This window comes from Streptopelia decaocto (assembly GCF_964273445.1).
Source record: "Streptopelia decaocto genome assembly, chromosome: 2".
NCBI lineage: Eukaryota > Metazoa > Chordata > Aves > Columbiformes > Columbidae > Streptopelia > Streptopelia decaocto.
In genome coordinates, this window is record NC_138655.1 from 24,958,258 (window position 1) to 24,983,710 (window position 25,453).

At 42.9% G+C, this 25,453-nt stretch overlaps 1 protein-coding gene across 3 annotated transcripts; it reads right to left on the reverse strand.

The window, feature by feature from the left end:
• Window positions 1–267: 267 nt before the first annotated feature.
• Window positions 268–21,998, reverse strand: PLEKHF2 (pleckstrin homology and FYVE domain containing 2). Of its 3 annotated transcripts, none has more exons than XM_082044229.1 (2): window positions 21,905–21,998; window positions 268–3,652 (listed from the first exon to the last, which is right to left on the reverse strand). In XM_082044229.1, the coding sequence occupies exon 2, from the start codon at window positions 3,636–3,638 to the stop codon at window positions 2,889–2,891; it is 750 nt and encodes a 249-aa protein (XP_081900355.1). In that variant the 5' UTR covers window positions 3,639–3,652; window positions 21,905–21,998; the 3' UTR covers window positions 268–2,888. The 3 variants fall into 3 exon arrangements, with proteins under 3 accessions (XP_081900355.1, XP_081900356.1, XP_081900357.1); XM_082044230.1 differs by lacking the exon at window positions 21,905–21,998 and adding an exon at window positions 20,921–21,021; XM_082044231.1 differs by lacking the exon at window positions 21,905–21,998 and adding an exon at window positions 6,283–6,378.
• Window positions 21,999–25,453: the final 3,455 nt, after the last annotated feature.

Consider the following 25,453-nt stretch of genomic DNA (forward strand, 5'->3'; position numbering starts at 1 on the left):
CGTATTTAATCACCATTTTAAGACCTTAAGAGTGTAGAAGCTCCAGGAAAGCACTAAGTTCCTCCTCAGTTTGACACCATGAGAAGTCTCACCCCCAGCGGTGCTATGATGGGGCGCAGAGCTGAGCCAGCACCCCTGGACCCAGGGGTCCCTCCAGCCTCTTCCAGGGGCTCACCTGCCACTGCTCCAATGAAAGGCAACTTTCCCAGCCTGCTGCTTGTCACACTTGAAGTCCCAGAGTTAACAAAATAAATAAAACACATAGGCTGAAAGCTACACCATATATTTGTAAATAAAATAATTTGACAGAACAAGATTACAAAGTAAGAAACGAGCCCTTTCTAAGTACAAGAGAAGTTGATGTTGAGTCCATTTTGTAAAGTTTTAAACACTGAGGGATAGGAGTATTACCATAAAACATTTTTTTTCCCTTAATGTTTTCTCAAAAAGCTTGGAGCATATACATCAATTTCAGATGAAAAATCTCCCCCTGCACACATTGGTTTGGTTACAGCTTCAGGGATCAGTGCAGCACAGTGCAAGTTTCATTCATAGATTAAAAGATATCTGAAGTAGGTACAAGAACATTCTGCAAAATCTAGGATGTGATCTAACTCTCAGCAACCCCCTTTCCCACCCCTTAAAAAAGGGCTGAAAAGTAAGCAGGATGTTTAGAAACACAGAGAAAAGCACACAAGGAGATGGACTCTCTAACAAGACAAGTTAATATTTGACAGCTTGAGGAAGAGGAAACAATCACATCAGAAAGAAAATGCTTATTAATCATTAGAAGGTACGTACAGGGGAGGTTTGTACTTTGATTTGGTAGAAAAACTGAAGCTGACAAGTCTCCATTCCTGAAACATAAATATTGGTAAGAGAGGTACAAAAAGTAAGCACTATTAACTGAAAGTGCCTTCTCAGAATCATCCCTTTTCCCCTGCTGCATCATTCTCTGATCTTTCAACAAATAAGTATATGCAACCACTTATTTCAGCCAGTCTTTGAGTATATGCAACTGTTTATTGCTATCTGGCAATTTTACAGAATCTTCCTGGTCCCTTGTCTCCATCAGAAAGTGTTGTCCCCTCTTTATATCAAAGTAGATCAAATACTCTTCAGTGCTTTTAAAAAAAACCCTTATTTTTAAAAACTGCCCAAGCTAAAAATATTAATGCAATGTTCACCTGAAGCAATGTATTGCAGACTGTCAATGCAGAGTGCCTCCCTAAAGATGCTAAGTGCATCTTTAGCTACCAGAAATCTCACAGAGGGCTACGGCTTCAAAGTGCTCTGCTAATTTTTATTAAAAAAATATGACTGACATTTACAGCATACAGAATGGGAGACTAGTGCAATATGCAGCATTGATTGTTTATTCAATAAATATTTAACCCAATTATTGCCAACCAAGGCAAACAGTGCAGAAATTGTCACTTAAAGAGATACAAAAGTTTAATAACATTTTTTTCTATAAAGTCAGTTGCTACTATAATCATACAACTATTTCAAAAGGGTTTTTCTGCTTCAAAATTGACGCTACCATTATAAAAATATAGAAACATAGAATCTGGGGGTTTAACATGTCTTTGCAAGTCTAACTTTTACATTTATATAGGAACATGACATTTCTGTATTCAAGAACTTATTAAAAGTAAAAATGAGTGCTACAGTAGAGACATTTTCTGCACTGACGATTTCATTATAGTTCTTAAATACATATTTCTTGGTCCTGGACATACGTTTAGAATGAAGTAACTTGCATCTCACATTTATCCTGAGGTCAGCTGTGTAAAAAGGAAAGCCAATTCTATACAGATACTTGCAGGCTTTTTGTTCAAAACATGAGGTTATTTTTAAACAAGCCAATACAACCCTAGAGGAAGGAAAAAAGGAGGAAAAAAACCCACCACCAATGTTTTAAGAAGCAATCTAGTGTCATTTTGAAGATTATTTTTTTTTTCCAAATATACATTGGGTGTAACGTCCAAATGCTATATCACCCACCTAAAATTTTGGTGTGCATTTGCCAAATTTTAAACATAGAAACCATTCTGAAAACACATAAATCCCCGCGAAGAGTCACCTTAAGCTTCTCATCTCAAGATCCCGACCCTCAGGCAGCTCCTGCGAGAGAACCCCGCTGAAGTCTCTGGGAACCTGCAGAGCCTTCGGGTCTCCGTCACTCACCACGGGGCCCGGTTGTGACCTTGTCAAAGCTCCACTTTGAACACAGCAGTTATTTTCAATAGCACCAACAATCTCTCCGACACCAGCATCAGGCAAATACAAATGACATAGGTTTGTTTCTTCCTGAACGAGCACAATTGGTACAAGGCACCGCTTGGCATAGGAAGTCATAAATAAGAGCAAAACAAGATAATTTCGAAGTTTTGTGACATTTAAGTTTGCAAGTTATGCCACATTTGAACTCATTACATACCATGGTTAAAAAAAAGATGGTCTAAGAGATTAATCAAAACATCACTGTTTCATACATGCTTACCAGTTTTTCCTCCCCATATCTGAAAAAAACCACATAACAACGTATCAGTATGTAACATGAGGAAGTACAGGTTGTTAAATTAAAGTACGTATTACTCGCCAATCTTCCACAAAAGTATAACCTAGACAAAACTCAAGTATGAGAAGTCGGAAAATATTCTGATAACATTTGCAATAGTCTATCCCTGCAGAGGAGTGAAAAAAACTATTGTCTAGAGAATTGATAGATTGAGGCACATTGCAATTGAAGATATTCAGGCATATTTTATGGCTAGAACAGGATTTTTCTGAGGAACCACACTACAGACTTCCCCAAAAGCAGCTCCATATGGTTTGAAACGCAAATTGCAACACGTGGGGAAAAAAAAAAAAAAGTTTGGTCCTTAATCGCTACTGTCTTCATCATCATCATCATCGGATACATCATTTAAAGATGATTTAGGTGACTGGCTGTAGGAGTCTGATCTCGTGGACTGACAAGCAGTCATCTCCCCAGTAGAAAGAAGATCGTAGCAGAAGTCGCAAATTCGCACGGGCTTGGAAGACTGGCTCGGGAGGAGGAACCTCTTTTCGGAGCAGGGCCCGCACACGACAAATCCGCACTTGCGACAGTGGTGACGGCGGTTGACGGGCGTGAACTTTGCTTTCTGACAGCGCATGCACACAGTGGCCTCCGAGTCTGGAACCCAGACAGCTGCATGTTCGTTGCTCGGAGTCTTCCCGCTTTTGGAAAGCAAATCAGAAACACACTTATTTATGTGGTTCATCCACTCAGACTTCTCTGTAGCGGTGGCAGCGTACACTGCAAAAGACTTTGTTGGCGTCTTGATAAGCCACCCGTTCCGTAAGTCTCCCTCATCCTGGATGGAATCAATAGTGACATTTTCCAATGGGATTATGTGCTGTTTATTGTATTTCTTCTTCTGGATGACAATGTTGCCATAAACAAGAATGTCATTGAACAAGAAGAACTGCCTCGCTTTGGGCTTCTTCCTACACAGCTTTGTCAGTACTCCCTCTCCGATCAGAACACGGCCAGGAATAGTCAAAGGTTGACCAGCTGCTCCAAAGCAGTTTTCCACTATACTTATTCTTCTAGTATTTGCCTCGCTGTTTGCCAAGCGATCCACCATCTTTCACAAGTATCCTAAAATTAGGAACACCAAGAATAAGAAAAGTTTGTTGTTAAAACAGGACTGATTGAACAGCAGCCTTCCCCAAAGGAAGGCACCAACCCCACATTTCTTAAAATATCTAACAGAACCTGCTGGCTCAGAGGCACCGACTTAGGCTAGATTTAAATAAGTATTAACACCTAAGAATTTTTAGCAACCGATTAGTATTTTTTTCAAAAGCAAAAATGTTCCCTCCAGCTGACAGCTATCTTTATCACACAGACAGCACCCACAGCACCGCTCATGAGAGCCTCTGGCAACAGACTCAGAGGCTTCCCCTCTGGTAAGGTTACTGCATCCTGGTTTAATGCTCACATCTCTCTGCAGCTCCTCCTGCACCTACTCTCTGGATGGTAAAAGAAAGGATCCATTGTTCCAAATTCTGACATTGATGGAAACGACTACTTAACTGAGCAGACTGGAGACCCATGTTAGTGTTAACAGAATAAAAATTATGCAATTGATGTTCGCATAGGAAACCATCTCTAAGCTCAGTATTCCCTTTTTTCAGTGTGTAAACCTTAAATCATGGGCTAAAACCATGAATCTACCTACTAGAAACATTTTGTACAGGCCACAGCTCACACCCCCCACCACCTGCTTCCATGGCAAACTCTTGAGCCAGGAGCAGCGAGTGAGTCACGGCTGGTGGCTCATCCCCTGCTTGCTGTCATCTTCTTTTTGCAGGGCCACCCTGGTCCATCCTTCCTCATCTACTCGAACCACACCTGCATCCATCATTATCAGGCGACGTGCACAGGCAGACGAGCAGAGGACAAGTCACACGGCTCTCACCTGCTACTGAGAGACAACAAGTGACCTGCACCAGCTGAAAGTTCAGGCACAAAGCCTTCGTATTGCAGGAGGTGCTAATTAACCACAAAGTACATGTTCCAGTTACGGATTAAAACCACCCCTTGCCCTTCCCCGAGTAGCAAATAAGATTCTCTTGTAAGGGTGAGATTCCTGAGGCATCCAACAGGGAACTGAAAATAAGAAGTTAATACAGTGATTCATACCTCGGCAAACCACTTTTTAGCCCACGTTTTACCCCAGGGCTTCCTGGGTAGAAGTCAGGCAAGGGAAACGCTTGCCTGTCTGATCCAGATCTGCTCCCCCCAAGCTCCCCCTGACTACGACCACAAAAGTGTTTGACAGAGCAGCGAGACAGCTGGCAGAGGCAGGAACTACAGACAGACCTGGCTCTGGCCATGCAAGACACATCTCCTGGGCCTTCTCTCCCAGCTACTGCAGGTGCTCATGACACCCTCTGGTAGAAACCACTGCTTTGAACAGGACTGAAGGAGAGCCGAGTAACAAATGCTCCAGCACCAAGTACCTGTGCTTCCCACCACGATACCAGTTTGGGAAGTCCTCTGTGTTCACCTACCTTTTCTTTCAAATCTACACTGCCTGCCATCAATACAGCATCAGCCTATAACCAAGACAACACTGGGCTGGTGGTGGCAGAGAAATCTCTCATCAGGCCTCATCTACATAAGCATTTACCCATGACTAAGCAAATCCTCATGCCCAATGTTACGTGTGATTAAAACAAAATAACCTATAAGTTACTGCTCTGAGAATTTAATTAGTTCCACACTAAAGTAGTCTGACAAGTTGGCTTTCTCAGATATAACTAAACTGACCTTTTTTCAAGCTCTGCACATGCATCATCTTACATAAAAGTCTGACACGGAAGACAGAAGAATCTATTAAAGATATTGCTCAGCACTTCTTTCGAATTTTCTTCATCTGCCTTACAGCATCAGTTACAATACGTGAGTATTATGGTTGGTAGAATTACAAAGCCACCAAATTGGAAATTATTTTCATGTGTAGAATGTCAAGACAAAACACAAACTGACTTACAAAAAGGGTTCAAGACATTTAATTGTGCTGCATCAAGGCACATAAGCAAGTACACCTATATTATTTTCACCAGGTATCAGCCAACCTTAAAAAAAAAATACACACCACACAAAGGCTGACTTTCTCCAGTACCCTGTCCAGTGGTTCCCCATTCAATCAGTTCGAAAACATTTTCTTGACAGTGAGTTTAAGCCATCTTCACTGCAAAACAAACAGTTCTTTCCGTTCTTCAGTCAGAATAACCGTCACTACCTGTGGCGGATGCACTCAAATTCAGTTGCCTGACTGCCAAAGCTCAGGACTGGGATTGAGGGTTAAATTGCCATTAACTGCCAAATAACCATTCCCACCTAACAACATACTAGCAATAAACAGCCTTTGTAAAAGCCAAAGCTGAACCAACAGACTTAAAAAAAGCAAAGAGTCAGTCACTGGGTCAGTGTAAAGTTATTTAGTAATCCCATGGGGAAAAAAAAAAAAAAAAAAAATCAGTCAGCAGAGTGCAAAGGGGACCAAACAAATACACTTTTCTGCAGGTACAAATCAACATGCACTACTTCTAAACTTACACTTTTATATTAATTACCTGCAAATTACAGCAAGCCAAATGCTTTTGCTAGTGCACATGGAACACACTCATCCCCCCCAAGCCCCACAGTCACACAGATGAGTTTCAGCAAAGCAAGCTCATGGTGGTGTGAAGTTGCAGCGACCTGTGGTAAGTACTCACCGCTTCACAACTCCAACTCAGCGACCTCCGCACTCCCTGCCAATAAACAGCAAACTCTGCTCAAGGTCACCACGAAAGCTTTCAAAATACCAGTCGCTGGGAGAAGAAAAAGGGGGGAGAAAAGGCTAAAGGTTTTAATTAACTGTTCTCTAGGATGACCTAAGAGAAAACAACTCTAACCGGGATCATTTAATAATCATCCTGGCTTGACACCAAGACACGTGACTCCAGAACTTGTGCTGAAGACGGTACTTCCAGCTTGTTGTGAAAATAATCACTTACTGGACTTCAAGCAAGAATCCAGGGCAAGTTAAAGACCATTAAGAAAGACAAGATAATCACATCTCTTCTAGATTAAAACTTTATAACATTCAACAAATTCTCACCTACCACTCTCAATTCAGGTAGTAAAAGCCACAGACTGCTGATGAATTACTCCACCTTTCCATGGCATGAATTGTATTTTCCCACACAGATTAGACTTTTTAAAGTTAGCAGTCTGACATTTTTAAGTTTTAGAGAACTGAAAATCAAAAGTCCACCTGAAATCGTATGCAGACTAAGGCTCATTCACCTTCACCAGCCTTTTCTGAGAAAGGAAGTTCAGAAATGCATAATGAGAAACTACTTGGAAAGTATCGTGATTACAAATAATAATGAATCATGGGAAAAAACAGACCAGGAATACAAAAGAGAAGGCATCCCTAAGTTGTAAGAGCTAAAGTTAGGAGAAGAGGTACACCTCTTCTGCTCAGGAGCACACAGACCAAGGAGAATATGTTAAATTTAAAGATTGTCTATACACACAAAGGTACTTTTAACCCCAAGATGTCAAGAGTCCAAAAGCTATGCAAGTTTATCAATTACCAGTCTGTTGTAATTACAACAATCTTTTCCTAAAGCATGTTCAGATACATAGTAGAAGGTGACAGATCATACCCACACCCTGGAAGTTCGTGGCAATTTCCTCCTCTTTGCCAGCTAAAAACTTTCTTCAGAAGTTTCTGCTGTTGGCCACTATGAGAAGTGTATACCGGATTACTGTCCTCAAGATGAAGGATGTCAAAACCCAATCAAACAGAGCAATGCCCAAGTGATGGCAAATTGCTGAAAACGTGCCCCAAATCTTCCCCAAAGCAAATGAGGAACAGACCAGAACCAGGGGCTTCAAAACAGGCCAGGCAGCTCCACTTAAAGGAAGAGTGGGAGCATCTTATACATAGTCTCAGTTTATGGATGCTATGGAGTCAAAAACCTCAGATCTACTGTTCAGACTTTTATCATGTTTGACTCCAGTTTCACACTTTTTGCACACAAACTCCCAAACGTACCCAGGCCCTTGTGCAAGAAGGGCTCCATTTGCCTATAAGGACGATCAGTCCATCACATCAGATTCCTCGTGATCTGTGTCCTGACTGCAGCGTAGTACTGGCTGTCAGGCTTAACATCGCAACAAACAGACCACCTTGTAAGAAAAATTAGCTACACAGAGCTGCACCATGAGCAGGGTTTAGCAGCCTTTCTGAATAAATAAATCTCAACTCTCTAAATGCTGCAATACCTTCAGTTTGTGCTCCTTCTCACACACATGCTCTCAGTAAGCACATTTCACCATGAGGGTGCTGGGCAACAACTTTCATCTCTGTAGTGTAATATGCTATTTAAAAGTGACAAAATATTTCATGACACAGAAACCCCCAACTCCTCTACTATATGCAGAACTGTCTTTGACACTAAGTTATTTCTACTTTTACTCACCAGAAGCTTCTACAGAAATGACAATTCTGTTCAAGATAAAGATCTTCTTGCTCCTCTATTTTACTCCAGTTTTACATTTGTATCCTGTTACGAGGAACTTCAAAGTGAGCAAACATGGATGCTACTGAAACCTTTGAAGAATTAACAAGTTACCCACCTACCTAAAACACAACCCACGTTGAGGAAGTCATGTATTTACTCCAGTTATTAACATTCCAGACTAATGCAGCAGGAAAACAATTCTGTTAGGGTTGCTGTGCACTGACCAGACACTTCCCACATAATTGTTTCTTTCTGCCACTGTATCCTGGTGACCAAACAGACAACCTCCCAGGACTTAATGCTGCTACAAGTCTTATTTAAAATAAGAAAATGTTTATGTGCCAGCTCTGTTCTTGATAGAGGGCAGATTAAACTGCACAGAAGAATAACTGTCATTGAGGACAGACGTAAGGAGTCAACTAAAAAGAAAGCAACTGTGACTGACACAGCTACACCTAATTCAACACTGCCAGGAAAGTCTTCTACTACTACATTACCACTGTAGCAGTTGGCATGATCATCAGAGCAGAACCACAGGTAACAGAAGGGTGCTGGAGGGAAGAAATGCGATGAAAAAAGCTATTCTGGTGTAGTGGTGCAGGCTGCATAGAGCTCAGCACAAAAACCTCTCCTCGCCCCAGCTCAGCACGTACTGTCATCACGACCAGCGCTCCCTGCAGAGTGCAGGACAGGCACAGGAGTGTGCAGGAGGGGGACACAACCTGGATTCCGGGTTTCTTCAGCGATACAGCAGATCCAGCAGCGCTCCGTTGCCTTCTGGCCTGGGCAAAAACAAGTCTTGTCCAGTATAAAGTCCCTGCTAAAAAGCATTAATTAATAAGCATCTAATTTTTAGCATTATTTTTCTTCAACACTCCTTCAAGGGAGGGAAATGCTACTGGCTTTGCCATAATTGCCAGTTCATCTATAATCATCTTTCCAATTAGGCTGTTAATGATTACATTTAACACACTGCATTAATACAAACCAGCCAGGCAAGATTTCTCAGAGCCACAGTACCAGGATGCAGGTATCTCATCCACTACTATGCACATTCACAGTTAAGGTGACAGCTTTAAGGTGAAGAAAGAAAAAAAAAAAAAAAAAAAAAAAGAAAAATAAAGAAAAAAAGTGTATTTAAGCTGCTGGGGGAAGTACAGGAGCTCAAAACCAAGCACACAGAGGCCCGTCCAGTCCCAGCGCAGCAGCACATCCTGGATGTGTCCAAGCCAGATGCAGTAACACAAGTGCAATAAAAAAATGTCATTAACCACAGTATCTGATTGCACCATTGGGACAGATGAAATGAGATCTAGATATTGCTACAGTGAAGCAGAGAGAACAGAAAAAGACTCAAAAATGGAGAAATGCAAAAGGAATAAAGAAAGAAAACGTAGAAATAGCAGATCTAAATTAAGGCACACAAGTCTTTGCCATCCAATAAACTTCTAACTAATTATCCAGTTGTCACACAGAGCCCTCGTTCTCACACGTACAGACAACATCAGCAACCCTGATCCACCAGGTACATTTGAACCAACCCATTTTCCTTCTTGCCCAAAAGTAACATATGTTTCATAATAAAAGTTTCTGTTTAGAGTCAAAGGTTTAAAGTTAAAGAAGTTAAAGGTTTTATCATGTCTGACTCTACAACTTAAAGGCTCTGAACAGAGATTTCCAATAGAACTGTTCTTTTATTATACATATTATTGCATATTTGAAACATGCAGAATATCAATAAAATTTCTACAGGACAGAAACAAGTAAATTGTGAGCCTCTACATACTAGATATCTAATGTGCTTAAATGACTGGTTTGTAAGATGACTCATCTTTTGGATCTACAGAGGGAAACGTCACACTCTCCTTAAAGAGAGTTCATCTGGCAGAATCAGTCATTTAGTACATAATTATGTATATTTTTAGTAATAAGTTTCAAATAATTGTTATACATTATACTATCACATCAGACAAATTCAGTTTTCTTCTTGCACTTGCCCTATGCGAGGAAGACATACTAATTTTACTTACAAAACTTGACTTACTAACAATTAAGTTACCCAGGACCCTCCTATATCCCCCCTCTGATTTAAAGCTGTCTGAAGTAGTAAAATCTCTACTCTTTATGGACAAACTTTCAGCTATTAAGGCACCTCAGTACTCTAATACAGCACTCTAATCTCTAGTAATATTAAATGTCTTAGGAACACTAGACTTTTTCAACACAGCTAAGTAAAACACGGTGTAAATTCCTGAAATGCAACCTGTTCAAGGAAACTTACGTCTAATTCTTTGAAAATAGTGTTGGTGTTGAAAATTGTTGAGCTAAGCATGTGCACAGGAGATACTCAACATTTCTGATACACATCAGAAAAGAAATTGGCATAAATCTTAAGTCTTACTTTGGCCTCACCTCCTATGCAGCTCCTTCAATACATACAGAGACGGATGACACCACTGCTTGTCCTGAATGCTTCCCCATCTCAACTTTGTCGGAAAAATTAAGCCTTCTATGCACTTAGATCTGATTAGCTGTAATCAGAATCCAAATGTTCATGCACAAGTCAGCACTATCTGTCAAGTACCATAAAGGTAATAACAAGAGCTGGATTAAAGATGATATAGAAATACCAGCAGGAGATACTGAATTAAATTTTATTTCTATTCTTAGGTATGTATAATAAAATATTGAGGAAAACGAAGTTTTAAGTATCCATTAACTTATTTATGAATTCATTAATATTTCATTCTATATATTATAGTTACTTAAATGCACCTATAACAATTATCTACAGGGGAGGTTTAATATAAATTTTATATTTCCATTGTTCATCAATTGCTTTTTATAAAACAGCAAAAAGACCAATTTGACCATAACATTAAGTGAAATTGAAATAAATTTCACTCCCAAAAATATTACGTTGAGAGAAGACACAAGTATGACAAATGCTTTCTAAAGGTCTTTATCACTGCTGAAAGCTGACATGACAGCCGCAACTAGATGCCTGTGCTGTAGCTCACTGTCCTGGATGCTATTTAAAACATCAGACAACACTTGTCACTTAAGGAGAAATACAGCCTTCTAACAAGCAGTTCTCTAATAATTCTCTTCACAAAAGTATTCCCGAAAATGCTGTATTTAGCAAACTGTCCCACCATTGCTACTGTAATCAGCTGGGTAAGGCTGCAGAGGATAACCTGATAATATCTGAAATATATGAATATCAAGAATGACAAAAAGCTACATCACAATACTTCAAGGAAATAAGAAAGACCAAGAGATTGAAGAGACGATATCAAGGTAGAGATGACAGCAGGAGACTGTAAAATCCTTCTAAACTTCTTCAACACAGTCTTTATCCAGAATCACTTTTGACTGATCTAGCTAATGACTGCAGCATTCAGAAAGGTAACAGTAGCAGAACAGAAACTTTTACTTGATTTACAAACAAAACAAAGAAACAATTTCCTTTTCTCTTAAGGCAATGTATGATGATGCTTCTTTGCACCATTTTCACCCCCATATTAATTATTGGCATTTAATAAAGTCAAAAAAGCAACAAGATGAAACACCAGAAAAGGATGATGGCGATACCGATGCTGCTTTGGGTTATTCTAAGGAAGCAAAGATGCTTGTGACATTTTCATCCAAACACTACATCGAAAACATCCTGTAAGCATAAATCAACGCTACACTGGCAGGAAAGTGGAACAGATGATATTGTGAACCTCTCCCAATTCTCATTTCTATGAATCTCAACATAATGTTTTCTACATTAATGTGTTTGTTTTTTTATTCTTCCCCCCTGTGAAAACACGGCTTCCTGCATTGCATAAGCCTGCAGAGCAATGGCTGCAGCGTGGGGAAACACCCATGAGCTCACCCACTCCCGTACTGGTATATCCAGTACGAACCAGCAGGTTTAACCTTCATTTGTCTCAGCCTGTTGGCTGATGTTCTTGCACCGGCCACAGACTTGCACAAACCCCACTGGAAATACATGAACAGCAACCACCTTCCTCCATCCTGTGCGACCTGTGAATACTTGGCCTTGCCAATATTTTAGAAATCCTTAGATTATTTCTCAGTTCAGCATTCAGTCATGTCCAAGGCAAATCCATGCATTTGTCTAGTGGGATGTCATCATAAACCTGTCATTACCACAATAACACACACAGATCTGTTTGGTTTTTTGCTTTTACACTGCTGCAAATGACTGTCAAGAGTCTAGTGACACTAAAACTCTTCCTGAAGGTACAACATAGAAATCCCTTTTTTTACTGCCTAACATATTACAGTTTAATCATACTTTCAATACATTACAATTTAGTATACTCTAATTTTCAACTTCCACGGAAGGATTGCGGTTACCCTTTAATTGACTGGTTGTGTAAAAATTGCTTATTGAATGTAAATTCTAAATGAAGAACAACAACAAAAAACAACTTTATTATCAAAACTACATGGCAAGTGCACTCCTCTTCAAATTTGCAACAGCCATTATCCAATTGAGCTAGGAATGCCTAAAAAGGCCAATTCAATTTTGGGGATAGAGATAATTTCTAGGTAGATCTTGCAAGATGTACAACCTTATATTCCTCAACCCACTCTGAAGCTCGTTTGGGTACAGAAAGCGATTTTTAGCAAAAGGCTATGAGTTTTGCCAAGCAGCATATGTACTAGCACAGCAAGAGCAGAGCAATGCTGTTGCACCATCCAAGCTACTCCGCTGAGCAGTCAGCACCCTGCCGGAGCTGCTGCACGCAGGCAAAACCATCCTAGATCAGCACATCTACTTCTCACAAGGTTTGGTATTTAACACAATAAACCTCAGACCTGCTTATAAACAGAAAGACCAGCTCCCGTGTCCTGAATGACTTATAATGCTAAATAATCATAGAGGAGAGCTGAGGAAAACCAAGGCGAGCAGAGCGGGCTGCACCGCCCGACGAGTTCGGCCGGTCTTCAGCCCGCCCCGGGCCAAGGGCCAGAGGAACCACCGCAGCCGTGACGCCACGTGCCGCAACGCCGGCACTCCAGCTCCGAGCAGGAAACATGTGGCACCCACTAAGAGACACAGAAATCCAGAACTGTCGAGTCCCAAAGCTGTTCCTGTTACCTTCTCCCACTTGGTAGTAAAAGAAAAGATAAAAAGTGGAAATCCAAACAGCGTTGAAGGATTCAAGTACATGACCATGAGTGCCTCAATCCACTCCTAGACCAACTGGAAGTGGTTGCATTTTCTGCCCGCCACCAGCTTCCTTGGAAAAACTCCTCAACTGCCTCTTAAGGGAGAAGAGACCTCACTGCATTAGTCCAGGAGCAACATTCTTGTAAGAGATCCAGCTTTTTAATGAAATCAGCTGCTTATTACCACTGTCAGGCTTCTATTTATAATAAACCATGGTAGCCTGGCACAATAGAGACAGATCTGCTGCTGGAAAGAAATACGCAGATCTCCATTCCTCAGCTGGTAGTCAAGGGTTGGAGCAACACAGGGAGCAAATTCCTAAACTCGGTTCATCTCTGTATCCTAATGCATCTGCTGATGAGCCGAGCACTCCCCAGGCACCAATACAAGCTTAGGTGGCTCCGAACAGCACCTGGGTAACACGGCACTGCCAGCCCAGATGTGAAAATAGTTAAGGCCCTTCAAGAGGCAGAGGAGATAGCCAGCACATGCATGTTGAAAACAGGCAATGGCTAGAATTAAAGGAATTTTTAAAGGGAAAAAAACCTGACAGAACACAGCCACAGAACCCCAAAAGCTTGAGTTCAGTGAACAGAGGTGAACAGGCAGGCCTGACCCACCATGAAAAGTGTCGCCAATCTGACATCAAACTCATTTGTCAAAGCAAAGAAAGCAAGATCCAGGCAACTATGGGCATGTCAAATGCTTGCAGCTGTCAGCATACTAAAATTGGTATACCTAAAAAGGCTGAGTTTTTCTATGTTTACATAAACATACAGTGTATTTATAAACTATATAACACACGTCCCCTTTTAAAGTAATGATCAAACAATTAACTGGGGAAAAAAAAAAAAACAACACACAATATTTAGATCAAATCTTTGCTGCCACGGGAAAATACTCTAGTATTTTAACTTTCCATTTGCATGCAACTGGGAGCACTAGCAGTGGTTAGCTTAGCTACCAAACTGCATCTTAACCAAATTGCTGGGAACATACAACAGAATACCATTTCAAAACCAGCTTCCACAGATCTTGAGGCCAGAAAAGTTCGAGCTCCTCCCAAAGTTCTCTGCAGTTCCAAGTAGCTAAAGGCCATCAGAAGAACAGCAAACAACAGACCAACACCTTAGAAATGTGCCTCAGAGTCAAGGGCCGAGGACAGGAGTGTGGGACCCTGCTCCAGCTCGAGATGCTCCAGCAGACACCAACCCCATGTGCTGGGCCAGTGCTTAAAGGATCACTCGACCAGGCTGTCACACCAAATACTAATATGTTTTTCTGTTCACAATTTAATGTTTCTCTACTCCAGTTGTTCAGCTGCCTGAAGAGTCTTTCCCAGCAAACGTTGTTTTCCAGTTTGGCAGCAGCAGCTCACCCCTCCCTTCCAGGCTGCCCTTCCCATCCGATACGCTGCCTCAGAAGGAACAGCTTAATTAACGACAGCCCGCTCACAGCACCGCAGCGCACATCTGGGACAGCAAATAACTCCACATGTACAAATACTACCACATCACATTAAACCGACATTGCATGAGGAACATGAAAACTCCATCAAAAGCATCTGACCAATTTCAGAGCAAGTTAGATCCTGCCTTAAGTTTTGCTAACCCAGCACAACTAAGAGAATCCACAGCATCAACACAGCTTTAAATCTTGAAATAGATGTACATAAATTCTTTTGCGGGGAAGACACAGTATCATTAGTATAGAAAAAACAGATCCAGCTACAGCTGTTACACTAGAAGCACTGCCAAATCCATCTTGCAAGCAGTTCCCTAAAACCAGGTTGGTTGTGTGGTTTGTTGTTGTTATGGATTATTGTATTTAGAGAACACATGGAGGCAACTTGCTAACGGCTGGTTAGGCCATTTCTCAATCTATGTGAAAAAGGGGATTTGGTCTTCAGTTACTGAATAAGATAGTATTTGCCAGCATGCTTCTTGTAGCATCTTTAACCTACAAGTAGGGAACATTTACAGGATTTCTGATGTGTATCTCTCATACGCAAACATACACTAAAAATAGCACCTCCTGGATTTCAGAGCACCTGCAAGCTTTAGCACTTGAGAGCTACCAGAACATCTACAGCTGAAATGAGCTTCCTCAAGTTCCGAGAATTTTATTTCCCCTTTGTTCATGAATGCACACCTATGACACACCTGGCTGTTCACTGCCCTATGTCTTTCTACTATGTACGGGTACTTAAAACAGCCAGTGTAAAAAAAAAAAAAAAACAAAAAAAACCAAACACAAACCACACAAATGTTTTAAGTTTTGTTTAGTTTACTTTTGTTACCATTAGGAGAGAAGCTACTGAATTTTACCAACGGTCCAACAAGGATGAGACTACAGCTAATTGCTTATAGCATGCTCAAGCTACAGAGAGTGTTAGCAAGCCAGGCAAGAGCCATTAACTTCCTACAAATTACTGCAACACAACAGGGCTTTTGCCTTTAGCAAGCCATGTTTTAAAGCAGAGTAAAGTTTTCCCATGCAGTCTCACAATTTACAAGCACAGCAGTATAAACACATCACCACTATCTCATTTTTTATTATATCAATATTAATTATTTTCACATTCATGTGTCCTTTAGATTCAGATATCCTGCTACAGGAAAGGAAGCTACATGATAAAGTTGTTTCTTTTACCAGCTCAGCAATTCCAAGCATTTCCACAAAACTAAACAAGACACAAGCCAAGCAACAACACAAACTCCTCCTTCAGCCAGGTGCAATCACCTCTTCTGCTGCTCTTGATCGAAGTAAGTGAAGAAATCTCCACTTCAGGAAGCAACCCTAATACTACACTACAGAAATACATTCAGGAGGCCAGGCAGCTGGCTGCTACCTAACAGGGTAAAAATACAGAATCACAGAATGTTAGGGATTGGAAGGGACCTCAAAAGATCATCTAGTCCAAGCCCCCCATCGGAACAGGAACACCTGGATGAGGTTACACAGGAATGTGTCCAGGCGGGCTTTGAATGTCTCCAGAGAAGGAGACTCCACAAGCCCCCTGGGCAGCCTGTTCCAGTGTTCTGTCACCCTCACTGAGAAGAAGTTTCTTCTCATATTTAAGTGGAACCTCCTGTGTTTCAGTTTGAACCCATTACGCCTTGTCCTACCATTGGCTGTCACCAAGAAGAGCCTGGCTGCATCCTTGTAACACTCACCCTTTATATTTTTATAAACATTAATAAGGTCACCACTCAGTCTCCTCCAAGCTAAAGAGACCCAGCTCCCTCAGCCTTTCCTCATAAGGGAGGTGCTCCACTCCCTTAATCATCTTTGTTGCCCTACACTGGACCCTCTCCAGCAGTTCCCTGTCCTTCTTGAACTGAGGGGCCCAGAACTGGACACAATATTCCAGATGGGGTCTCACCAGGGCAGAGTAGAGGGGCAGGAGAACCTCTCTCGATCTACTAACCACCTCCCTTCTAATACACCCCAGGATGCCATTGGCCTTCCTGGCCACAAGGGCACAGTGCTGGCTCATGGTCATCCTGTTGTCCCCGAGAACCCCCAGGCCCCCTTCCCCTACGCTGCTCTCTGACAGGTTGTTCCCCAACTTATATTGGTACCTGGGATTGTTCTTGCCCAGATGCAAGACTCTACACCTTCCCTTGTTATATTTCATTACATTTTTCCCCGCCCAACTCTCCAGCCTGTCCAGGTCTCGCTGGATGGCAGCACAGCCTTCTGGCGTGTCAGCCACTCCTCCCAGCTCGGTGTCATCAGCAAACTTGCTGACAGTGCACTCTATTCCCTCATCCAAGTCCTTGATGAATAATATATTGAATAGTACTGGTCCCAGTACTGACCTGTGAGGGACTCCACTAGATACAGGCCTCCAACTAGACTCTGCCCCATTGACCACAACTCTCTGGCTTCTTTCCTTCAGCCAGTTCGCAGTCCACCTCACTACTCGGTCATCCAAACCACACTTCCTCAGTTTAGCAGCAAGGATGCTGTGGGAGACTGTGGCAAATGCCTTACTGAAGTCAAGATAGACCACATCCACTGCTCTGCCATCATCTATCCACCTCGTTATGTCTTCGTAAAAGGCGATGAGGTTGGTCCAGCATGACTTCCCCTTGGTGAAGCCATGTTGACTGCCCCTAATGACCCTCTTATCCTTGATATGCCTTGAGATGGCACCAAGGATAAGTTGTTCCATCACTTTCCAGGGATGGAGGTGAGGCTGACCGGTCTATAGTTACCCAGGTCCTCCTTCTCGCCCCTTTTGAAGACTGGAATGACATTTGCTTTCTTCCAGTCCTCAGGCACCTCTCCATTTTTAATTTTGCCAAGCCTTGGGAAACGGAAGTGCTACTGCAGCACATTGTCAATATTATAGCAGAAAACCAGAATATTCAGACATACTAAGGTCCTTAAAATTCTTAACTCCTTAAAAAAAAAAAAAAAAAAAGCCAAACAACTTCTACTACTAGTTTACCAGCATGACCAGAAGAAGGGCAAGTGTTTCTGGCTGCAGGGAACCTTTTCCCTACCATTGAAACCTTCTGAAAGCAGTTGCTCCAACTGGTACCACAAACGGCTCCAGCCCCAGGACCGATGTGCACGGCAGAGCTGTCACCAGGCTGCAAACCAGCAGCCCAGCCGAAAACAGGGGCACACAGGCAGCTGGAACACAGCTTGGGATCTAACCACATGTGACGATTTTCAGGAAGCTCCACGACACTGATGTGCTGCAATCATTGACCTGTCACGGTCACCCCCGTGCAGTATTTGAAATGTATTTATCCAGCAATATTTAAAATACATAAGCCAAGCATTGAATTGATCCTCTGGAGGAAGGGACATAAGCCCTTTTTTATACCTAGTGACATACAGGTGGACAGCGAAGACCCAGAAAACTGACATTTGACAGTTACTGACAAAAGCCAAAAGGAGAGCTTTAACAATGACATCATAAATAGAATGTGTCAGTCTTCAATGTAACCAGCTTTTCAGCCATAACCTGTGTGGTAAAAGGGTAGTTCACTTGCCTCCACGCTGCTAACCTAGATCAGAATCAGGAAAAAAGGAGAAAAAAAAAAATCACTGTCACACAGAGCTTTCAGAACAGAAGTACACTGAAAAATCAGTCTCTGAAGTTTTATATTACCAAGTATTGACAGCTAAGTCAGGAGAAACGTAAAGGCAAAGAAGGGAAAAGGAGTAATTTCCTGCAAGAACCTCATCACCACAGCCACTGACTGTAGTTGGCCTTCCTGGGAAATGCACTCACTGGCCTTGTTCCCTTTTGCCGCTTGTCCCATGTGTTTGATGCACTTCAAAGTTATATGGAAAGCACTCAGAGTACAGATATTAGAGCACTCAGCACAACCCAGCCCTCCGAGCAATAACTGCATCCACAGTAACGCAGGGCTCCTGCTCCCTGTGGTTCTCATCCAACGGGGCATTCTCCTTTGCTCTTACACCCTTATTGCTGCAGCAAAATAACACAATCTAGAGGAAACTTCAAAGAGCATACCAAGGTTTGCACTGAAGTTAACCTGCACTGTTCTGAGAAAGATGCTATCTGACAACATGAATGGCGGCAGGTGCTGTACACTCTTTAATATTAATTTGCATTAGCAAATTATGCATACACTTTAGAAATGCAAATGTCAAAGAACACACAGTAACTTTTGCAGAAGGCATGTGTACTACAAGGTAAAACAGTTACATCTAAATGATATGTTTGAGGTACAAGAGGTATCTAGTGAAAGCTAAAGCTGCTGATAGAAATAATATAAATCACTGTACAGCAACCCCTGTATCTGTTTGAATCAGTACAACTTCACGAGAGATTACATCTGAACACAGTAACTGCTTGCACATCACCTTATTACACTCAGGAATGGGGGAGGTGTAGAGAGAATATTCCTGCATTTGAAATCCTTAACTTTCAACTGGGTTTTTTTGTCCTTTACACTTACAGAAAATGCTAAAATCCTGCTATATTACATACAGAATATGCTTAACACTGTTTTTTTGTAAAACATAATGATATAAAGAAAAAAAAGCCACTCTTCCAAATAATTTTTAAAACCTTTAAATTATTTACAATCACTAGTAGGCTAAAAAAAAAAATAAGCATTATTACATCCAAGGCAGCAGCACTCTTACCTATTTAAGAAACTTGGAAAAAACAAAGTAAACATAGAGTGGATTTTTTACTATGTAGTATTAAAGTGTCAGGCTGAAAAACATGAAGTACACTTCTGTTCAATAACACTTCTGCACAATATTATTTATTTTCATAAAAGGAGAATCTTCACCCTACAACTCTCAGTCAAGTCACTTCTCATGCCAGCAGACCCATCCAACATTTTAACTGACAGATATATTTTCAGAAAATTACATCTGCAAGTATTAAAAACTTCAACTCTCCCTCACCTGCACACCCTGCTTTGAACCTAAGCGTTCACTTTTACACCTCCAGCCCTGTTTGGTGAAGACAAGTCACCAAAAACATTGCAAGTGTAACAGAACTGGTATTTGTACCCCGACTTTATTGGCTCTTGGCAAGGTAACTGAGATGATGTTTAAAGCTCCATCATACCACACCTCACCTGGAGCTGGAGTTCCACCTCTCTCTGGTGCTCTCAAACCTTCCCGCATTCACTACCCACAATGGTAAAAACCCAAAAGCCACAGTGCCATTTGAATATAATGACCATTTCACCAATGATCATTTTCGTAAACTGAAGGGCTTCATGATGTTACAGGTCGATGTTCTGTTAGTCCAGGGACATATGTAATACTAGAGTTAAGCCTCAGTACATAATTTAAGGGAAACAGAATGCAGCTCTTGCTAAACAATGATTTCATCACCGCATCTAATGAAAACTCACTGCTAGGTGAAAAGACACTACTCCGCCGCTCTCTAGAAGATATGAGAGGAAAGCAATCCAGCTTCTCCAGCTCCAACTCATCAGTTTTCATTTAACATTTAATGGACTTCCTCTCCAGGGACTTCTGTGCAAAGCAACATTCACAGACGCATCAAAAGGCACATGGCACATTTGCATTCACAAGGAAGAATTTGGGACTTACAACACTCCACTTTCACTGCTGTCTTGCACATAAGCAGCGCAACACCTGGGAAAATGTTATTTAACAAACTCAGCTGATATAGGTGACATTTACCTATAGAGAGATTCTTATTTGCCACTTGATTAGCCAAAAATATTGAGATTATATAGTTTAACAGCAAAAACATTGCCTTCTAGGGTAAAAAAATTCCTTTCTGCATGTTGATGAGTGCATACAAAGCAAATAAGCTGTAGGATCTCAGCACTGGTTGCACTGCTGTCTTTAAACATTTCCCTTCTTTCAGAGAGCCATCCTTAAAATAATTCAAGTCTTAGAAGCTGAAAGCTGAATATTTAAGTTCTCTTTATTTTGGGAAAGGAAGAGGAATTAGCAATGTCAGTTCTAGAACTGATTCCAGTGTTGCGGGTTTGATTTTAGACTTGCTTTGCCTACTGTATTTACCTCCTCTGAACTGAAACTGTCAGGCACATCACAGCCTCAGATGTGGTGTGTGTCAAATAAGCATCAGTCCCTACAGTAACTACTCAGCACACTGGACAGCCTGAGTTAGGACTTAACGATACTTCTGGAACCACTCACCAATTCAACCAAAAGACAGGCAGAGGCCTCCTCGATCTCTGGTTAAAGATATAACCATTTGCTTTGGTTATCAAAAACTTGCACCGACGCTTCATGCCAGAACTTGAGCTACAACCTCTTCTCTTAGCGGGGACAAAGTCGATGCCAAGATGTGCTGCTCAGCAGACTCACTCATCGCTTTCTTGCTGTGATGAGCAGTTTTGCATTTATAAATATCGGCGTCTATGCACACAGGATTTCAAATGAGACGAGAGGAAAAACACATGGCTGTCCTTTCCCGAACCGCTTTCAGACACCACCTTATGTGCCACATGTATCTTCAGCAGACCAGTCTCACTCCTCTCCAAAATATACGAATTTCACACAAAAACAACGGTACCTCATGCTCGCAGCCGCACCACTCGCGGTTCCGCTGCTTTTTGTTTACCCACAGCATGCAGACTTCCCAGGCGACTCGCTCCGAGAACGAGGAGCAGCTTCCCCCGCCGCTCCCGTCCCGTCCCGTCCCGTCCCGCCCGGGCCCCGGCGCGGTCACGAGTTGGGGAGTTTCGGGCACTTACGTAACGCGCGGGGCCGGGGCCGCTGCTGTATCCCCCGCTCCCGAAGGCGAGCTCGCTGCCGAGGCTCCACAACGCCCTCAGCGCCCCGGGACCCGCCGCCGCCCCGCTCCTCCCTGCCCAGCTCCCTCCCGCCGCGGCGGGAAGCGGCGGTGCGCCCACCGACGGCCGGGAGCGCCCCGGCCCCGCGGCGGGACAGCCCCGCACGGCGGCCGCCAGCGAAGCCCGGCGCCGTCTCCCGCTGGGGGAAGCTCCTTCCCTGCCAGGCAGTCCCCGGCTCCCAACATGGCCGCGGAAAAGCGGCCGGAGCCCCGGCGGGGAACGGCTCCGCGAGGAAAGTTTCTTTTTCCCTCTCTCTCCCTCCCCGGCCGGCCCCGGCGGCCGAACCCCGCCTCACCCAGGAGGCGGCCGGACCCACACTACTCACCTAACCCGCTCCGCTCCGGCTGCCGCCCCACCGCCCGGCCGCCGCCAGCCCCGCACCGCCGCGGTCATACACCCCGCCGCCGGGGACGGGCTCCGGGACACCGCCCGCGGGGCGGGGCCGCCGCCATCTTGGGCGGAGCCAGGCGGCGGGAAGCGCTGAGGCGGTGCCGGCCCCTCCGCGGCGGGCGGGCCGGTCGCGGGTCTGGCCCCGCGGAGGCGCCCTGCGTGGGGAGAGGGCGGGAGGGCTCGTCTCTTCTCAACCCACGAGTGTCACCTCGTGGAGGAAGGGTTCTCGGGACAGGAAACTGCTGGGGAGAGTCCAGCGCAGAGCCACGAAGATAATTAAAAGAGCGAAGCATCTCCCTTATGAGGAAAGGCTGAGGGAGCTGGGTCTCTTTATCTTGGAGGAGACTGAGGGGTGACCTTATTAATGCTTACAAATATATAAAGGGTGAGTGTCACGAGGATGGAGCCAGGCTCTTCTTGGTGACAGCCAATGGTAGGACAAGGGGCAATGGGTTCACACTGGAACACAAGAGGTTCCACTTAAATATGAGAAGAAACTTCTTCTCAGTGAGGGTGACAGAACACTGGAACAGGCTGCCCAGGGGGGTTGTGGAGTCTCCTACTCTGGAGACATTCAAAACCCGCCTGGACACATTCCTGTGTAACCTCATCCAGGTGTTCCTGCTCCGGCAGGGGGATTGGACTAGATGAACTTTTGAAGTCCCTTCCAATCCCTAACATTCTGTGATTCTGTGACACGGGAGCATTACTTCAGTTCGTTTTTTAAAAAAACCCACATTTCCATTCTTTGTGCACCATCCCAGGGCCGTGTGTTATGTCTGTGGCTCCAAGCACACTTTCCCAGAAGCAGATGAGGATGGTCACGTTTTTCATTACTTGTCTACATTATCACTTTTAGCATCTACACATCAAGACATCCAGAGCAATATTTTCCAAATTTAGCTAGCTGTTCAGCAGCTAACCCAGTCCACCCAAGACCTCCAGCCGCTGATGGGTGCTGCCAGCATGGGAGGGTGACTGGCTGTTTTGGGGAGCTGTGGGGTGGGAGGGAAGGGGGCACAGCTCCCCCATTTCGGCAGTGGCATCGTGCACTGCCATGGTGCCGCTCCAGTGCCCAAGTCTGTGCCCTGGAAAATGGCCCGAGGGGATTTTTTTTAAGAAAGTTTCACTTACATGCAATACAGCAGGGTTTCATTTGCTGAATTTCACGTTATTGGGCAATAACGTGGTTGGTTTTTCTGGGGAAATAAATAGACTACTTAGGTGGTGGGGCTGTCTAGTGGTAATAATGAACCCACTGGTGGTAATAATGAACCCACCACTCCTGGCATAGGAGGTTCCATCTGAATACGAGGAGAAACTTCTTTACTTTGAGGGTGCCAGAGCACATTCAAACCCGCCTGGACACATTCCTGTACGATCTGCTCTGGCTGACCCTGCTCTAGCAGGTGGGTTGGACTAGATGACCTCCAGAGGTGCCTTCCAACCCCAACCATTCTGTGATTCTGTGAAGGTTCTGGATTTCACCTGCATTTTTTATCCCAGCTCAGATGGGGGCACAGAGAGGTGAGAGCTGGGGCTCTCCTGCTGTGGAAGAGGGACATGGGGAAGGGAGCAGGACATGGAGGGCTGAGCACACGTGTCCTCCCACCCTACAGAATGGCAGCCTGTCCGTCTGCTGCTCCCCTCAAATCCAGCAAATGCTGCCTTAAGTGTTTGCTAGAAGACAGAGATGAAGGAATGGTGCTCTTTTGTTGTTGCAATAAACATAGCTTCTGCATGTGGGGCACATTCAAGAGCTTCTGTGTGGGGATGTGACAAGTGACATGGACAGCTGTAAAAGACCACCAACATAAGTTCAGATATGCTTCCAACTCTGGGAGTGAATTTCCTACATAACCAGAGCAAGCAGGGCTGGTGAACCCACATCCCTTCTGCAAGTAACAGATCTGAGCCCTCCCAATGGACCCTGATAAAGAGCCCACGAGGTGTGCTAAGGAGAAAGCACCTGGTGAAGGAGAGCGAATCTCCCGCCGAAACAAGAAACCCATGGCAAGCCATTTGGATTCCATGCAGAAAGCAAGCAACAGCTAGAAAACTGAGTGTGCATGAAAAACACCTTTTTATTAATGCCTTTTCTTTCTCTAAACAATGTTGTGGTAGCTTTTTAAACCCTGATGTAGACCCATATAAGTTGCCTGACAAAAAATTTAGTGGTTTGAATAGTTTCTGCAAAATATGTGAGTTTTCTTTATCACTCTTATCACTTCCTCACTTCTTTTGGGGATCTGGTCATTTTGTTCTAGACAAAAATAGAAGAAAAAGTTCTGTAATGTTCAAAAGACACCACTCTGTTCTTGAAACCCAAAAGCAGCCATAAGAAGTGGTGTTTGATGGCCATTTGACTTTGTGCCCTGTCCCTAACAGTGACCACTAGTGGAGGCTTAAGAAAAAAAACCCCAGCAATTATATACTTACCTTGTTAACTTAGCATCTAATAAGTGTTCTTTTGGGTAGGGGGGAGGAAGGAATGTGGGCTTCATATGACAGAGGATGCAATTAATAAGTTCCTTAGTAGATACCAGCTGATAAAGAATGCCTAAATTTATCTATTTCCTTTTTTCACCTTTATAACGTGTGAACTTATTAATTCTTTTAAAATTCGTAATTCAATGATTGAATTATTCAATTTTTTTAAAAATAATACATATATAATCTATAAATACACATTACTAAATTTGTACTGCCATCTATTTCTATTCATTCTATAGGATCCATCACACCTAAAAGTATAGTTTGTATTCAGAAAATTATGGCACCTGCTTGCTAACCTTTGAGCAGTTAGTTCTTGGCAAACCCACCACAGCCACCTAAGCAGCCAACTAGAGCCAAAGATGACCCGCGGAAACTTGCTGTTAATCATTTCTGAACATCTCGGTTCTCTAAACAGAACTCGAGTGTTTTACCTTCAGTTGGGTCAACGTGCATTACAATTTTACTCTCAGCATAGGGAAAAAAAACACATTGTTAGCAGCCAACAGACCACAGTTGCAATGGAAATAGCCGAGTGAGAAATATTCTCACACTATTTTTATCAAATTGCATTTAATGCTCGTGAAATTGATATATTGTGGTTCTTACTTTCCATATACCATTAATGAGAAGAGGCAGTCAAAAGAACATAATTTGGTACTTGGCTTTAAGCATTTTCCCTTTTAAAATAAAAACATGTAAATGCATGGGCATATTTTTTTTTCCTGTAATAAAAGCACATTTGTCTGTCTCACATATTACAAACAACATGTCCCATAAAACAGGGCCATCTGTAATTTTATATCATTTTAAAATATTTTGTCAAGCTTATGTTAGTAACATGAATTTTTGGCTGTCAGTATCTTCTAAAAAATTTGTTGTGAAGGTTTTGAGAGTTGCATTAAAATGAAGAGCTTGCACAGATATATTATTGTGAGAGCCAGTATCTGTACATGTACAACAGAAACTAAACCTGGGGACTTAAATTCAA

Coding starts and splice junctions, on each gene's coding strand:
- PLEKHF2 (XM_082044229.1), bottom strand. CDS start 3,638: ATGGTGGATCGCTTGGCAAACAGCGAGGCAAATACTAGAAGAATAAGT.